The 19,314-nt window shown below is 36.8% G+C and overlaps 1 protein-coding gene across 8 annotated transcripts in view; it reads left to right on the plus strand.

Moving 5' to 3' along the window:
* NFIB (nuclear factor I B) overlaps positions 1-19,314 on the plus strand; it is a 179,895-nt gene that overhangs the window by 146,185 nt on the left and 14,396 nt on the right. For 4 of the 8 annotated variants that reach the window (XM_075739505.1, XM_075739504.1, XM_075739508.1 and 1 more), the window contains exons 9-10: positions 9,849-10,014; positions 13,572-13,654. The exons of 1 other annotated variant lie outside the window; for it this stretch is intronic. In XM_075739505.1, the coding sequence (XP_075595620.1) occupies positions 9,849-10,014; positions 13,572-13,654 (249 nt within the window). The remainder of the gene's footprint in view (positions 1-9,848; positions 10,015-13,571; positions 13,655-19,314) is intronic. 3 more of the 8 variants (XM_075739506.1, XM_075739511.1, XM_075739509.1) reach the window with 2 other exon arrangements.

The raw sequence follows: 19,314 nt of genomic DNA on the forward strand, positions 1-19,314 counted from the left end.
GGGGATGGGGTTAAACAACATCAAGTATGGGATTCCAGGCATCTGCATCAGCTATTCTCTGCAATTTATTATCATTAACCACTATTATTAGTGGAATCTCTTTTACATTTAATTCCTTAGAGTTCACTTCTGAGATATGCCGTACATTAGAGGAGCTGCATGCCCAGTCAAAATCTCTCTAAATAGAACACTTAAAGGATGGCTGTACAAAAAGTAAAACGGCAAGAATAATTTTTTGCTTAGGAAAAGAAGAAGCAGCCGTCTGTGGAGTTTCAGTGACAAAAGGGAATTGTTCTGATACAATGGCATGCTTTGAGCCAAACCAGTTTTTCTTTTCTAAATAAAACATGAATTTTTATTCAAACAAATTTAATTATTTTAAAATGCAAAACTGCATCTGTAGGAATACCACATCAAATTTAATTATACTTTCCCACCTCAAAACATACTCATTTGGATTTCAAAAGGAGAACTATGATGATAGTTTTAATTTCATCTTTAGAAATAGAAAGGATGGATACCCTGACAGCATTTACCTAAAATGAACTGTTCCTCCCCAACATCTTTCAGTAATACGCTAATTTAGATTGTTACGACAAGCAGCTGAGATGTCTTGTACTCCCCACAGCAATTTTGAGATTAATTACATTACTGCTGCACTGATTATAGTGAGACAGTCATGCTATTCAATGGAATACTTTAAGTAAAATTAGTTTAAAGATATAGAGCTCCCATAGGTTTCCACGGTGGGAAGCAGTGGCAATTTTCTTGACATAATGTTAAATACTCCAAATTATGTGTGATGAACAGTCAGGAAGTTCAAACAGGCCCTTTGGCTGCAGTGAAAAATGATTCAACAATGGATGATCCTAAACAAAAGAAGGCTGTGGCTGCCGGTTTCATGCATATCTGCTTTTTATCCACTGTTCAATCTGGAGAGTAAATAAACATATGTACTGAACAGAAATGGACCTTGTTAGATATAGAGGTGGACTTACCTCCAACTAGTAGTCTGAAAAGTTCCCAAGGTTTTGAGAACTGCTGTACTTGACACTAATTAAGTAATTCTGCTGAGCCCCTTTTATTATACATATTTCAATGCTTTTCTTCTTAGCTAGGCATGCATGTTGCTGGATGAGATTGTGTGTGTGAGTATGTATCCATATTAAGACGGAGTGCTGGTGTCTCCACTGTTAAGCTGATACTGGTTACTCACTGTAAGTTTCAGTAAACTCAAATTGTTTGGTATGGGTCTAATCCACCTACAGTGTTTATCCATCTACAGTGTATTGAGGTTTTCAAAGGTACCACAAATTTTGAACATGCATTTCCTTTTTGAATGATTCCATATGGGTGAATCTTTTAATCTTGGAAAATATGACCTCCTCTGTGTGTATGTACACATGTACACGCACACACATAAATCTTCACACACTTGAAATGCATTAATAATTAAGAGTGAATGAATCAATATACAGAATCAAAATCAGACTTCCAACGAGCCCGAACAAATCAGCAACGCTTGCGCGGCTGAAGTCAAAACCAAAAGCTCCAAACTTAACGCACTGTTGAGTTAAATGGAGTAATTTCCTGATTAAGGTGTGAATCACAGAAGAAGGGTCAGCAAGTGTGATGAAGGAAGCAATGGTAAAGCAAACAGTTAAGGTGAATCCTGCTGAAGAACATCCTGGCATCAGTGAGAATTTCTTTTTTTGACTGAACCAAACAAATAGAAGTAGACAATCTTGCAAGTCCTTTGAGTTTGGATTATGAAGGGCACAGCTTACAGGTAACCTTAAATCATATTTTGTGATATTTTTGATGAAACTGCATGGTAAAACTGCCTCCAGTTTGGGGGAGTTAAATATTGGGCCCTTTTCTTCTTACAATAAATGGCTTACACTTGTAACATACAAGATCCAAGGCTTTCCACATATTGACTAAAATTACTGGGGCTGTTAAAATGTTCCTTGTTGCTATGTGGGCTGGTTTGCAGATTTATCTTTTTAATGGTTTTGTCTTTGTGTGAAGACAGAAATATCTGAACTGCTTGAGAAGAGCTGCTTCTGGAAGCTGGTGAGGCCACTTATTTTCCTCTCATAATTGATTGGGCTATTCAATTTTTTGTTCAATGAAAGATAGGCACGCTCTTCAGGAGCACCAGGCAGATGCCAGGCTTTATCATTCTTCAATACAATAACTGCAGTCATTTAGCAACGTGGAGGGAATCTTGTGAGGCTCTGTTTGGGCTGGTCAAAGGGTTTTCTGTTGGTTCCTGGGAGAATACTAGCAGAATAAGCTGACACAAGTGATGCACCACGTGTGCATGTGGTTTCTTTGGTTTAGTTAGCACCTTTTATTTTTTTAAGTTTTCAGCTTCTTGGGCTGGGTTAGCACCTTTTATTTTTTTAAGTTTTCAGCTTCTTGGGCAAGTCTTTCCTTGTAATTTTTAAGAAATTATTGAAGATTAAATATGGCAATGTGCTGTTTTTATTGTAATTGAGAGGCAGAGAGAATACTAGCTTAACTATATCTACTGACAAGACATTTAAAGATTTAATAGCAGTTGTAAATGATTACTTTGTATTTAGTTTGCTCATTTTCAGTTTATTAAATGCACAGTTGTAAGTCTCCAGAGTGCTTGAAATTTAACCCAAAGATATCTTTTGAACATTTATCTACAAAGAGATTTCCTTTCCCGTGCTTGGTGTAACATGGACTTCAACTGTTGTTAAGGCAAATGTACAAGGAAAGCTGGGTATTTGCTTGTGCTGTACCTGTTGACAAATAAATCAGATTTTGTGAACTCACAGGTAAAATTGTGATTCAGGATGGAGGACTCTTCACCTAGAATGTCTTACGATAGCTGTGTCCGAACATGGGTTGCTGAAGCTCTGCAGTTGCTCTCAGTTTCAGCAGTGTTAATCAAAAGACTTTCTCAAATGGATGAGACTCAGAGCTTTATAGATCAAAGTCAACACCTTGATTTCTCTCAGAAAGTAGTACAGAAGTGATGTTGTCAGCCAAGAACTGGCAACAACGTGTTTTTTCTAAAGTTAATTCCTCAAGCAGACAGGTAGCTGCGTGTCACACCACCTGGAGCTTTTGTGTGGCATCTCGCAGTGAGGTCTGTGTAAGATGTGCTATTAGCAGTTACTCAGGTTGCAAGGGTGTGGAAACTAGTGGTAAGGGGCACTATAAAAAGGCAAAGTACATTTCTGTTGCTACCACAGTGTCCGACAGCAGACAGAAAATCTGCATAGCCTTGCTTCTTGTTAAACAAATGCTTTATGGAACCCACCACATTCAACCTGATGAGGAACTGCCCTACAGTACCTTCTACAGTCTTGCTGGCAGTGGTCTAATAATACCATTCCCTTATGTTTAGCAGAGTCTCAAAGACACTGTGTTACATTACTCAGATAGATAATAACTTGAGGGTATGTCTTCTGCACATTTGATGAAACTGTCTGCTGTATCACTGAGCTGTCTCCAGTGGGAGACTAACATGTCCGTTGCAGGTGACGTAATATTAGGGTGCCCTAGGCAAAAGCTCTGCTGAGGTAAAAGGTTGGGTTTGCGTTGTATAACAAAAAACAAACACACACACACACAAAAAAGAGAGGGAGAGTTAGAAAAATGGAAGATACTTCTTCCAGTTTCTTTTACTTGCAGATTTTCTGAAACATCCATCACCCTCTGTGGATATCGCAGAGCATGATGGCATGAACTCGAAGACAGAACTTATCAGCTGTCATCTCCAGGGGGTCATAGATGGGGCTAGTAGACAACTGTTAAAACGAGGTATTTGAGCAGGGGACCAAAATGTGCAGAACCGCATCTTCTACAGCTTCAACAACAAAATTAATTGAGTCAATGGTCTCAAAACTACACTGCAGTGATATTCTTCACCATAGTATCTGAAGTTTGCCATTACAAGGGAGTGGAACTATTGAGAAGAAATGGGCGATATAGCATTTTCAAGCACAGCAAATCCAGTTTGACTAAACGGTAGTCATTGATTGATCACCTGGCTATAATAGGATAACCTTCTTGGGAAACACAGAATTTCTGTTGCAAAGACTGTGTTTTGAGATGCAAATATACTGTTCTCCAAGTATAGTAGTTAGCTGGAATAACATAATTTTTATTAAGCCCTGAAACTTCTTTCTGAAATATCTAACACAGCATCATATGTACCTGTACCTAGGCCATGCACAGCATTAAGATGATTTCAGACCTTTGTTGATTATTTGTTTGAAGAAGAAATTTAACATTTTTAAGATATTTAAGATTCCAAGGAAAATTGGAATGATTTTATTTGGAATTTGGAATTATAATTACAATTATTTTGTAAAAAAAGACACTGTGCAAATTTAAACATAAAATATATTTTATCATTACGCAACTTAGTAGTTTATATGTTTAATATAAATGTCAAATTTCTATTGTGTAAATCTCATCTGTAGATGTTTAGTGTTGCCGTTTCACTATGGCATCACAAAGATTTTTTTAACGCTGGAAGTAGTGAGCTATATGACAAAACATTGTTGTAAAATGTAACTGAAGACCTAAGGTGTAATGTGCTGATATTTGGGCAAATATGTGAACAGAAGTCTGAAGAGGAGGTTGATTAATTACTGATTATGTTAGTAAAATCCCAGCAGGGAAAACAGGTATAGTGAATCCTGATTTTAAGAAAGTCCATATTCATACCTGTTACAAGTTTCTGTTCAGACTTTGGACTTAAGGAAGAGTGTGTAGTGCACACAATCAGATACTAGAAGCCTGACAATCTGGGTTATGTTATAGCTATGATAGTAGATATAACTCATCTGTGGCTTTGGGCGCATGAATGGATTAATCTGTGGCAATTCAAGATGGTATGAATTAAAAAGCTGGAAAATGTAATATAGATTTGAAAAAGAAATTAGCCCCCAATCCAACAATAGAAAAATGTATACCTGCATAAATTGGGGCTAAATTTGCCAGACCTTCATTCTGTTTGTTTCTTTCCTTCTATTTTCAAATGCACAGTTTGTTTATCTAACGCAGCTGCCTCCATGCAATTTGCTTGAGGTTTATGCCTCAGGCGTCATCTCTCTGTTTGTGAATCCATCACATAGACATATTGACGCCCTACTTGATGGTAACAGTTGATTTTCCACCTGTAATGCATTCATCTGTAAGAATGTCTTCAGGGAAAACTGGAACTAGAACCTAGAACTTGTTTTAAATAAGAACAAAATGAATTTGTATTAGATGATGTGCAAAAATATTTGCACTTGTAATTCAAGTGGATACTGTCCAAATGGATATATAGTTTCCATGGTAAAATAACTTTTGACATAATTGCCAAAGTTAAAAGGAGAACAGGTCACAGAAGCTATTTCTAGAAGCCAGTTTTTAATAAAATTACAAATTGACCACTTCGGAGGGCCATTTCTGACCAGAGGGTTTCCCTCTTTGCACTGAAAACTTAAAGCAGGATAGAGGACGTGAGACATCTGAGACAGCCAGTGTTCTTGAGCTTGTACTGTTATCAACTACCGTGGTCCAGAATCTAGACCTTTACTGGAAAATCTTTTAGTTTTTTGTTTGCAAAGTTAATGGTAGAAGTGTGAATTGAATATAAACCAATGCAGCAATGTCAGCATGAGTCTGAAGACAGGCCTGAGCAACAGCTCTGAGACAATGACCTGTTTATTTAGGACTACTTTATGATCTTCAGCAGCAAACAAATTATGATATCTTAAATACAGTTCCGTTACCTGCTTCACTGTTGTTCACGGCATGCAAGAAACACAAGTTATGGACGTTTCAGGAAGGTTTCTTATGAGTGACGTTCATATGACCGAGTTTGGGGGAATACGAGACTGCTTTTCATAAACTCTGTTTTCAAATGTAGCGCAGCTGGGAGAAACACTGATGTTTTAAGAAAATATCATGTGTACCATTTCCCATGACAAACTATGTCAAAGGGAGGACCTTGGTTCACAACTGAAAGACAGCTAGGATTGCTGGAAAAGAATTATATATGTAAAAGTCCTGGTAGGTATGTCCTTACCTACAACTGAGGTTAGTTAAAAATTTAAATACAGGAAACTTCCATTATGGTGGAAGAAGTTAGGTTCTTAGACATGATACACCAAGCTCTGTCTTGTGTGTACTTACCCTTTCTTGTGTTATCTTGTTTGCTGAGCGATAACACCCGAACAGTTTTTGTGATATACAGTATTTGACATATTACTGCAAAATTTTAAAACAGATATTATGTTACAAATGTGAAAACAGAGGTAAAGCACTTGAAAAGGGAAAAGAATGGATGTTAGAAATTACAAAAATTAAAAACAGAATAAATCATAAAGTGCAGTCAGAAAATATTTAGGGAAATGTGACAATATGCAATGAAATTGTTAAGAGGCAGGTAACTAGGTTGTAATTGCATTTGAAATGCAATGTACACTCAGAGGCTGAAATGTTGAAACTGAAAGAATTAAACTTACTGAAGTAACGAGTTTTCCCTTTTCTAACTTTGGAGGTTTTATTTTTCTATCTAGAAGTTGCAGATCTGTTTCATTTTATTGTGTCTGCACTTAGTTTTGAATGTAGAACAGATATGAATCAATGTCTACCATTGAAGAAGACACTAAAAAAAAAGAAAATAAGTAGAAATGTAGACATGTGGGGGGTGCATGTGCAACAAACCACATCTACAATCACTAGCAAATTCTCCGTGGATTTCAACAAGTACAGGATTTCACCCTCAATTTGCATGAAGTGGGGTGATATACTGGACTGCTGTTATGTATCATGAGGGAAAAACATGGTTTATGTGATATAAGTATATTCTATATCTTATAACTCAGCAAGGAAAGGGTTTGTTCATTTGGAGCATATGAACCAGGACTAAGCTGGAGTCCATGTGAGCCATTGCATTCCTGTTGATCGGGATCACTAGGGAACAGCAGAAGGTGATACATTGCTGTAAATCAACCTGGTCTCCAGCTGTGTCCTCGAATTCATTCGAGTCTGGCTTTGGAGAAAGCTCCTTTTGGAAGCCTATGACACTGGCTGTTTTAATGCATAAACTCCTTGGAATCTTCTTTCTTAGTTTTTAATAAAATTTGGTCCTTTTGATAAGGAATTCTCAGTTGTTTTTGTGATATGTTAGCACACCACATGAGCTAAGGCTCCTAAGGTAGCCCTGTGGTCACAAGTCAGTGACTCCACCAAGGAGTACCAGACGTAAGTGAGACTTGGTAGTCACTTCAGCAGGCTGTGTGGACAGCTGGGCTGCCAGGGCAGGAAACAGGGCTTGGCTCTGCAGCAGGATCCCCAGAAACATACTGAAACTCCAATCTAACATAGAAAGCAGGTCTTACTGACAAAAATTTTGGTGTTTTAGGGAAAAGTTTTCATAAGGCCCACCTATATTTCTGACAGTTTTCCCCACAAATGCTTCAAACTGAGTCACGGCTCCCTTACCTACAACAAAGTCTGTTTTATTGCAACATTGAGATGTCTCGAACTCCGTACAACTCGCAGTCAGTGAGTGAGGATACTTGCCTCTAAGTTTTGGAGTATCTTGGGTCATTTGTATGGGGAATTTATTTTAAGTAACTCTTAGAGATTTTCTGAATTTATGTTAGTTAAAATTTTCATTTTCTTCTCAGGCAGGTGGAGTCAAATTTCTGGTCATTAAGAAATCTGGGTTTAGTCTGGCAGGCCTTTAAAATAGAGCCCATAAAATAAAATTCCCTAACACACTGCTAAGATAGATCTCAAAGAAAGTGGACTTATTGACACATACTTAATATGTGGCTGCTGTTACATAAAGATGTAATTTGTATTCTTGAGGAAAGACCTCTGTACTTACTGAGTGAGTTCCCCACTTATGACCCATTGGTCATGTAAGCATGCAAGCAGATACTCAGTAAACTTTTAGACCACATTCTTCTCTAAAAATTGTCTTGTATATATTCTGCCACATCTCATTTTCATTTCAAGTACGCATAATAAGGGAGATCTATCTAAATGTTAAGTTTCACCTAGCGAATAAAACTTAATGTATCATGCCAGTTATTTGGGGAAATTCTGTTATTTGTAAAAGTATTGATATTCCTTTGAATCTGGACTGCTTTCTTACTTTGAAGCTACTTTGACAGCTGTCACTTATTGCCATTACTAAACTCCTAGTAGTAACTTCTCAGCTTACTCTACTAAGAATATAAATGAAAAAGTGGTAAATACCACCCAGTTTCTGTATTTGCAAAATTTTGGGATTCCATGGCTCTTCTGTCCCCACCCCCACTACAACACTCTTCAAACATACAGTGATGTTTAGGGGGGTGATTTTTTTTTCATTAGAGGGGTAGTTTGTTGGCCACTTTGCATTAGTGCACATTTTTACTGTTATTTTTCATTGTAAGGTTTGTGATTTTAGAGAGGGAAATAGTCTGCTAACTGCTTGATGTTCCTATGAACACCAGATTGGTGTCCATTTGCACTTATATTTTCTAGTGTTTTCTTCTAGCTTAGTTTTAGATGTCCTAAAGAACAAGGCTCTCCCTTGGGGGCATTTGCAAAGTCTAGTAGATCATACTGCCAGGAAGTTTCTCCTGCTATTAATTTTAAATTTCCTCCTTCTCAATTTCATTCCATTACCCCAAGTTTATACTTCCTGTACTTTCCAAATAATTCCTTCCTCCAGTGTGTTTATACTCTGCACATACTTGCAGTAATTGTCTCAGCTCAGTTATTATTTCATTACCACAGTCATGCTTACCTCTTTTAACCTTTCCTTGTATCACTTGAATCAGGTCCTTTATCAGTCCATTTTTTTACTCTGAGTTATCTCAAATTTGGCAAGATCCTTCTGATAATAAGACTCCCAGTGTTTTTTACTTTGTATGGCTGTATTTTAAAATACTTATGATTCACAGATTCACACAATCAGTTTAGACAAAAGTGGTTAGCCACTGTTGAAAAAGCTATTTACTACTTGCTAATTTTTACTGCAAGTTATTTACTGTTGAAGTATTTACAGTCATGCAGAATGTCTAAGGCATGTTTAAACATTGGATAAACATATACATTTACCAGTGAACATTGCCAAATTCAGTTGTGCGTACATGCAGAAAGTAGAATATTACCTTGATGACCTGTACCATAAGGTCATATGCAGACCGTCTCTTGTATCTGTGAAAGAATTGTCTTTGTTTATTATGCTCTTGACTTGCAAAGTTCCCATTCTTAAACACTTCTATGTTTTAGTAGGCGGCTTTTGGCCAGATGTTATGACGTATGCATTAAAGGACATTGTATCCTAACCCTCTCCCCCACTCCCAAACATGTGAATTATTAGTTAGCCTTCCAGTATGTGTAGTCTCTGTGGACAACTGTGGTCAAGTCTTGGTTATGCTCCAAGCCAGAGTGGTGTGGCATGTGAAAACAGAGGTTTTGCATCATTCATTTGCTCTTAATACTTTGTACATTAGGGGCCTACGCCTGGTCAGTTTAATCCTGCTATCACGGGATTTACTGTGGTTCACAGCCACTGCATGAACAGCAAATATGTTTTGAAACAATCTGATGCATGCTGCATCCAGAAAGAAAGAAAGCAAGCTTCCCAAAGCGTACTGCTACTTAGGAATGTACTACCTTTCTGAGGAGGGATCTGCCTGCTGAAAAAAACACACAGAAATTGATAGCTTTGCTAAAATGGCGCATTCTAGCACACACGTACTACAGTGATGGGCATGCTGGAAAGCCCTAAGATAGGTGTGTAGGTTCCTTAAATGCAATGTGTATGTTTCACAAGGCATTCTTTTGGTTTTGTTTTGTAGCCTAACAGCAGTGGTCAAGTAGTAGGGAAAGTGCCTGGCCATTTTACTCCAGTTTTGGCACCCTCTCCCCATCACAGTGCGGTGCGACCTGTGACCCTGACCATGACAGATACTAAGCCCATCACTACATCCACTGAAGGTGAGGCATCTTCACCTACAGCAACCAGTAAGTATTTCTTTAGGAAACAAAAAATGTCCATCGAAGATTCGATAAGATCTCAAATTGAGGCCAGAAAAAGGTGCCTTTTCCTACTATTTGACCAAGTGGATGCTCATCATTTTACATTGAGAGCAAACGTGATCCAACTGCAAAGCTTTTCCTCCCCAAATTTCAACCAATGCATCATGTTACATGAACCAAAGTTTGTGACATGACAACCAAAATGAAAGGGAAAAGCCTGCGCATTTGACCACTATTCAAGAAAAAGAAAACCCAGTTGTTCATCTAAGGTGGACATTGTTAAGACATTGAGAAGCACACCCAGACAGCAAGGTTTTACAATGACCCGCAGATGGAATTCCAAACAGAGATTGGATAATTTGCTCCTCAATGAGCTTTCCTACAGAAATCAAGCCTTGTTAGAATGCATACTAAATCTGAGCTGTGACAATTGCATGTTGATATAGGTTGTGTCGTTTTCAGCAAACATAATGGTCATGGCAAAAGAAAATTTTAATTCCTTACATTGCTGCAATGGATGGTAGATCCACTGTACTTTTAAAAAAACAAACCAAACCAAAACAAAACAAAAAAACCCCAAACCCTAAACATTAAAACATTAAAATTTTAATGTTTTAAGATCTTTATTACTATATAGGACCATATTATTTATCCTATTATCTTCAATGGAATTGCAGTTTTGGAAATAAGAGCAAAGGTGTTACTATGTATAGGGTAATTTCTTTTCCAAATACTCATGCTCAGTAATGCAGAATGTTGCTTTTAAATTACTTTCTGCATTTCTGTTGTCTTTGAACTTCCGTGTGGACTTGAGATGGCCAATGTCACCAGTATTTATCGGAGTGGCGAAGATTTTTAGGAGAGACTTCCAAACATATGCTTTGGAAGGAAACTTACCAGTCTTTAAAAATACCAATCTCTTTAGGGTGTGTTACTTGCTCTAATCCTGTTTAGTATTTGAACTGTCAATCCAGTCCCTAAATTTTGGTCTGTCATTAATGGAGACCGTAAACTGTATGTTTCTTAGGTGTTATACTACTTTAAATCTTTTCATTAGGATGTGAAGCAGAGGAGAAAAGGAAATGCATAGGAGTGGTTGAGATGTGAAGGAGGAAAACTGCTTATGCCTTTATTATAAAAGGATAGTAGTAACTTTTGGACAAACCACTGTTTAAGTACAAACAAATAATTATATAGATAGATTTATGGAAGTATTTTACGTGTTCTTTTAGTATTGCAGAAGTTTTTTTAGAAGGTGGTAGAGTATATCTGTATCCTCCCTGGTGGTTTGTCATACAGTTTTTGCACCTTTTAAGAAGAGTTGTCTTTAGCAGCAAACAAGAAGCTGTTGCTGTAAACTTTTGGTCCAGAACAGAAAACTGAGAAAACTGAGTTCACGTATAGTTTCAAGTATTCATGTTTTCATTCTGCTTCGTTTGACATGATTGTGCCTGTCCTAAATAGCTGTCTCAGGTGAGGTCAGGGTTTCTAATACAAATGGCAAAACCCAAATACAGTGTCAGAAATGCATTGGGATGTTTTCTGGTAATCTGACCATAATATTCATCATTACAGAAAAGCAAACCTAATCTGTTCCTTCTCATACTACTACGTGGAAAATTTGGGCAATATTTTCAAATGAAGTTGGCACCCAGTTTCTCATGCAATTCATTGGAACTTGGGTACCTGGTTCCCTGTGAACTTTAGAACATCTCCGCTTAGACATTTGAAGTAAGGCTTCCTCATGCTTCCACAGCAGTGTGCAAGTAGCTTCTTGCCTGAAGATCCCGTTTGTCACTGCAGCATGTAAAAATAATAAAAACCTCCCTGTGTACAAATTTTATTTGAATGTGCCAGTTCTGCATATGAGGTAGCACTTAAATGCTACATGTTCAGAGTGTTATGGTTTTCAGACCAGTGCAGTAGTCTATCTACTTGGTAAAGTATTTTGTAACTGGATTGGTAACTGTAAGAGCAACAAAGCGAAGGAACATAGCTTGTTGATCAAGCCGACAGCAAAAAATGAGAGATTATGTCCTGATGATATATAAATTATATATTAACATATATAAACTGTATTATCAGTCATAATAAATGTGCCACACAGAGTGCTAATATGTTCACTTAATGGGAAAATCAAGACTAAATATATTTTAAAGCATAGTTTTACTTTTATTTGCAATAACTGATTGGTTCAAAATATATATAGATATATAAATATAAAAAACATATGCTTGGCCAACAAGTTATCATTATTATTCAGTCTGATGAGAAGAAAACAGTAAATGAATAGCACTGCTTTTCATTCTGAAGTGCAATAGCAGAATTGTTTTGAATGAGAAAGAACAGCAGGATTTGTTAATATTTGGGGAACCCTGTGGCCTCCACCATAATTTCCTTCTAATAACTGATTAATTTTTATGAGAGTTTTTCAGTAAAGCCTGTTTACTGTATAAAGCCTTTAAAAAAAAAAAAAAAATTAATGGATTTCATTTGCTTGTATTTGCAGTGTGACTTTAATGCTAACAGGCCAGTTGAGTAAGTACTCCCATCTAGCTCCTCACTGGCATCCTTGTGTATCTCTGTTCGATTTTAGTAGTTTTGCTTTGTCTGCCAGCAAGTTCCCAGGTTGTGATGCTGCAAGTTGCAGCGTGGGCACCTCCACACTGGGGAGTCGAGTAAGACCACCTACTTCATTTTATAAGTGTCACCAAAAGCCATGAGAGGGTAATGGCTTTTAGGGATTACTGACAGAGACCAGACAGGAATGTGTCCTACGGGTGAAGGGTCCACATCCTGTAACTAATCCCAGCATCACCTACTATTCCCTTTCTCCTTAGAAATGGCTTTCTTTAATCTTCTGTAGCAGACAGTGAGAGACTTCCTTAAATTGTTCCCCTGGGAAAATATTTTTTCCTGATGCATAGGAGAGTTGAATATTTAATATTATATTGCACAGTAAAAATTAGCTCCTTTCTCGTGAAAATACTAATCAGATTACATCCTGTTTCCAAATGCCCATAAAGATTCATTTCATGCCACATAAGCAAACTGAACATTTTATTCTAATTTTTGTTGTTCTTTTACAGTTTTGTGATGAGCCTTTACAGCAGTAAGAATAATAATTGTGCACTAATATTTTCTTTCAACATTGTAATCTCAGTGATTTCACTTGTGCCTTAGATTAGTGTAGTGGCAATGAGAATCAGGCTTGTGATTCCTTCGAATACATACCTTATTTAATCACTTTTAAAAACTAAAAATATATTAATGAGAGGAACTTTTATTTAACAAGAGACATCATTATGATGTAACGATGCAGCTTCCATTGAAGTTTATAGGACTTTATATGTGTCTTTCCAGATTTGGTCCAATTTTTCATTTGCATTCTATTAAAGTTTATATAAAGAAAAAACACAGACACATCCTATATATTGCAAAATCATAACTCTGGATCTCTCATATTTGTACTGTACCTGCACAGGCTAATAGTTATGATAGGTTGGTATTTTTATCAATCTGTTTTGTTCTTCCTTAATCAGCCTACACAGCCTCAGGCACATCCCAAGCCAATCGATATGTGGGACTAAGCCCAAGAGACCCATCCTTCCTACACCAGCAACAGGTGGGCAAGTTTCACATAGGTGTAATGATATAGAGAAGATTTTGTGATATTACCTTCCTACATGCTGCCACTGTTATCTTGGATTAGACTGGGATCCTAAAGGTTTCAGTATTTGTCATCTGAAGATGAAGTTTATTCAAACCAAAACTGAACCCTTTTAGAAACATCAATTTAGCATATGATTTATTTCTTAGGTTTGTGTCATCTGAAGGAACTTCTAATCATATTTCTTTCAATTATTTTATTTTTTAACAGCTCATACGTGTTGCCTTTAATAAGATTTTAGGAAAGAGAATGGGGGGTATAAGGAACAAATATTCATTTCAAAATCAGTTTAAAAAACAAGCAAAAATTCCAAAGCAAAAGTCCATCTTATTATTTTCAAGCTTTTTTTTTTTTTTTACCCTGATATTTAAGCCTACTTTTCTTCATTTTAGTTCTAGAAGATGAGTTATAAAACCAAATTCACAATGCAACACATCATCATTTCTAGCTTAATAGGTTTAAATTGGTCTGCTGATTTCAAACGTGATAAAACCACGGTTTTGTTCTAGTTTCTTACATCATTTATGTTTCAAGTAGCATTTTAAATTTCACATCTCATTAATGCTGTAAATTTAATGCAAATGAAGTGTTTACCCAAACTGTGAAAATATACAGCCGAGATTAATGATGGTTTACAAACAAATTAGCTGCAGTCAGTAGCAAGGCCATGCATATACAGAAATCCTACATTGCTAGTAACAGGAACAAATTCAGACCCTTTAGAACTTTAACGTGGTTTATGATGTGTGTTTGTGTTGCTCTTAGATCTTAACAGTAGAGGACTTTGAGATTAACAGCATGTAGAATATTACAAGGAAAAAAGCTGAACGTAGCAGTAAGAAAAGGGCTGTTAAATAGTCCTTGGTATTTATTGTACTGTATTTTTTTCTCAGGCTTGGGTTTCTGTCAACAGTTGTTTCATTTTTCAGTAAAACCTACCTGTTCTGTGTTTGCTGAGATACAGTTGAAGTGGGCTTCATCTGGAACTCCCTACCCCTACCCACTCCCAGGGCAAGGTGGCAGTATGTCCGTTTTAAAGGTCACCACATGCAGAGTTCAGAGAAAATCATAAAGATGATAGCTTATTCAAGATAGTTGATGCTTAGCCAACTTTTTTTTTTTAACCAGTGAGACCTAACTGGAAACATCTGTACACTTTTAGGAAAATACCAAATGACAATTAGTGGTTTTGCCAACCATTCATTTTTTCAGTAAATTTTCTGGTGTATTGCCTTTTTTTTAACCTCTCAAAGATTGTTGCATTATGAAATGTGTTATAATTACTATAACATGGTTCTTTTTCAAAGATATACAGTATATGTTTATTGTATTTTAAAATACACAACATCTCTCTTTTTAAGCACAGTGCATGTAATTCTGGATTTCTTTTCATGTGAAGTTTGACATAGTATCCTTTGAAAAGTCTCTGACTTCCAGTTAATTTGGGGATGTGCAATGAAATTTATTTTTTCACTGCATGTTTTTAGACACATTTTTTTCTGCAATTTTGGTACTGGTTAAGCCAACTCCACCTTCTTGCGAGTTCATTGAAAAGAGCTACAAACTACTTGTCATATGCCAGAAGGTAGTAGCAGCATGCTTAATTTTCTCTGGGCTGAGTTTATGACATGTAAATCATATATTGCTTATTCATGCATCTTCTATATATTTGTGTAGATGGAAATAAATTTGGAGATTTCAGCAGTGTCATAGGAACATAAAAGTGAGAGGGATCTCAAGGGTCATCACAGTCTTTGGTGTTTACATGCACTGTGTCTTATACTCCCTTTCATGGTAAAACATGTGGCCAGATGGCTTAGAGGGAAGTGGAAAATAAATTATGTCTCACATACACTTCATAAACAGAAATTTTTTTCAACGCCACTGTGAAACCAGTGTTCTCCCTTTTAAAATATATTGCTTCATAGTCTTGTTATATTAATTCAAGAGCATTAATTGGTGACCAGTGAGCCATATAGTAAATTTAAAAATTGTGTCATGGTTTCATCTTCACTGTGAATTCTCTATTCTTTTCTAACCTATGCAATAGATATATGTGTATGCTTGCCTGAGTGTCTTTGAGGAGGACACATGCGTGGATACTTACGTATAACTACGTACAAAATTAGGGAATAGTATGTAGTGCTGAAACCATTTGAAAGAGCAGAACACTTTAACAACAAAGCTTTTTGAGATGGATAAATACGAATATATGAGTGCGTATATATAGGTTTCTAATGAATTAGTTATCTTCACTCAAATCCTAAAGACATCTCTGAGATGACAGTGCCATATATGTTTATTACCCAAAAAGTGAGGTAGAGCACTGAAATTGTCTGAACAACTTTAATAGAGCAAAGGTTATCCTTTGGTAAGGCAGAAATGAGATTGATTTACTATGTTCTTTCATTACTTTACAACAATTTAAAAGAGACCACTCTTCTTGTGGCAGATTTTAAATGCATTTGGTTTAAAGCAGCCCATGATGAATGAAAAGAAAAATTGAGGGGTACATGAAATAAAGACAATCAATCATTTTGTGTTAGTAGACAGAAATTCTAAATTAGAAAGCCAATGGTTTTAGTTCCAGAGAGGTCTTTTAAACATTCACCATACCCTCTAATGCACATTGACCCCATAAGAATAAATATTGTCAACGGTACATTTTTTTACTTAATTGGAGGAGTCTTTATGAAGATTTATTCTCTCTGGTTATGAGGAATATTGGCATGTACTGTTGAGTACTTTCTGTTGTTGTTAAAAAGAACCAATATGTAGCCTATTTAAATTAAAGTAACCACAATCAATTTAAAAGTTACACATGTATTTTGCAAGACACACTTACATGGGGTCTTTTGACAAAGTGATAGTTTGCTAAAACTTCCAGTAAACGATTTATAGCACAACCTACCTGGAATACTCACATTTAGATGGGAAGCACTGAATACAACTTTGAAAGACAGTGCATAATAGCACCAATGGGAGCAGTTAATTTGCTTTTACTGATCTGGATATTGTGAAAAATATGCTGTTACATCCATTACTTACCATACTATGTTGATAGTTAAGAGACAAGGTTCTAATGAGGAATTATAACTATGCAGTCCATTTTCTGCTGCGATTGCTGGTGGGTCTTTCTGTTACCCGCCTTGAAATGCCAGGTATTTCTATACTGTGACATGAATAGTTACAAAACATCTCTTGCTCCAGCAGCAACTAGAGAGCCACAGGTATCTTATAATTTTGTTGTAAAAAAGTCATGTCAGCCACCCCTAAAGTGCATATTACAAATTGTTAATGACCGTGTTTTTTGGTTTGCTTTTCTTCATTCAGCATCTTTTTCTGAGAGTTGAAAGTATTGATAATGTAACCACAGGGAGGGCACCATAGGAAGGGGCAAGGGAAGTGATAAGAGCTAGTACCTGAGTGAGAGAGTTTTTCTTAATTTTTATATTGGTGTTTGATGGGATTATTTTATGAAATAAAATCTATTACTCGGTGCTCATCATCTGGGCTGAGAAGCATCTTAAATGAATTGCGCATAAAAGAAAGGTTGGACGATCTTCACGATTATATGGGAGCACCTTTTTTCCCCTCCTTCTTTCTCTGATTTGTATCTATTGAAGATTTGTGGTTTCTAAGGCTCGACTAGAGGGAAAAAAAACAAATTGAGGAAACTCACTCTAATTCAATCTTGTACAAGTGGACGCAGTTCCTTGCCAGATTCTAGTTGTGTCTCCATTCTTTTGGCTAAAAAGTTCAGTAACAAAGTCTAAAGTAACAGAATTCTCATGGTTATGTAATAGCGTTTCTGTAGCATCCTTGTGTTACTGCTCTCAACTTGATGACTTTATTATGTTCTTGAAATGATAGAGACAGGTTGATGTTGTTTCTGGCTATAAAGCTAGAATGTTGCCAGAAATACTAGTCATGCACTTTACCTGTTGAAACAGTATAAAAATACCAGATAGATAGATGGATGGATGGAAGGTTGGATGGATGGATAGACATTTGTATTTATTGAAAATACAGATTAATGGTTTCACAAATAATAAGATTTCTGTTGGAATGAATGAAATAGCTGTCAGGTTTTCTTTCCTGGCCATTTATTTATTTTAATGCACCTCAGAGCCTTGTATGGATGATTCCATTTTTAATTAGAAAATATAAATAAACGGGATAGTTATTGAGGTACGTGAAGACAATGACCTCTAGAACTTTCCTGTCTGTTACAGTAAACTGTGCCAACTAATGCTAGCCCAATTACTGAGGAGCTGGCAAACTCTTCCAGTCTATGCACTGATTAATACAATGGCAAGGTTTCCACTAGAGCTTGGGCTTTCCAGGTGTGGTGTGTGGTATGCATGATTTTCACACAGCTTTGACATTTATGAGTGAGTCATTTGCCACATATGTAGTAATAAACACTTCAGGTTTCTAAAATACAAAATCAGAAAATTGTAGATAGCTTTTTACACACCAGACCGCCCTGCCTCTTCGGTAGGAAGTTGTTCTTACCAGATGCATCCTTTACTTACTGAATCACACAGTTCAAAATGGAGTATATTCATACTGTTCATCGTGGAAATTAAATGTCCACTGAACACAGAGTATCTGTTTGCAAAGTGTTTTGGGTGGATGTTGCTTTTGCTTTCAGCAGAAGGCTGAAAGAAGAACACAAGTGGACTCTTAAAACAGAACTTCTCAGTAAAGCCAGGAAACAGGTTATCAACACTTAGGCTGTTCTTATTGTGTCCCTTATCATAATTGACAGTTTGACGTAAAACTGGGTCACATGACCACCAGGGAGGTATGTAAATGGATAAGAGGTCACCTTTCACATATGCTTGCTGGGAAGGAAACACATTTAAAGGAAGTTTCAGTCATAACAATGACAGTATGCAAATAAGTTTTATGGGTTTTTCTCAACTAACAGAAGCTATAGCACAATCTCCTGTTACACTTTCCAAAATGTGTATCTACTTTCACTAGCAATCACAGAAGTTTGTAATGAATGTTAGTCTTAGACAGTCACTCTTTAAATAGGAGAATATAAAACCTGCTTAAATACTGAACTGTAAAAATTATCCAGACTATGATTAAAGATTGAGCTGTTGACTATGGGTTTTTAATGTACGTAGGATTTGCATACTTAAAAATCTGTAGGATGGTTGTGTTTGGAAGGTGGCCAGTTTGAACTGTATAGGCAGCTATAGTGAAATCTAGCTCTTGGGTAGAACTTTGCATTAGTACATTTCACAGCAATGGAAAGCGCAAACCAAAATCACTTTCCTGGCATTGAACAGGAGCAGGGAGGTAGATGACTTTCAGGCTGGTGCAAGAGTTAGGAGAACCACTTGATCTACTGCTCTGCTTCTGCCCGGGCCTGTGGCCGTTTCCCATGACACAGCGGAGGCGGGTGAGGGAGTTGCACTGCCTCCATGGAGAAACACTTGCAGTGGGCTTTGAGTTCTTTGCTACTTCATGAGTGTGGCAGTGAGGACATGCTGCAGGGATGAGACTGCTGCAGCTCCACGTGTCAGGAAAGGGCTGGGGTGCCTGTGAGGTATCCCCATCTGCTGCAAGGCTGGCCATCCTTTTCTGCTTCAGAATAC

The sequence above is a fragment of the Balearica regulorum genome, chromosome Z, assembly GCF_011004875.1.
Source record: "Balearica regulorum gibbericeps isolate bBalReg1 chromosome Z, bBalReg1.pri, whole genome shotgun sequence".
Classification (NCBI taxonomy): Eukaryota; Metazoa; Chordata; class Aves; order Gruiformes; family Gruidae; genus Balearica; species Balearica regulorum.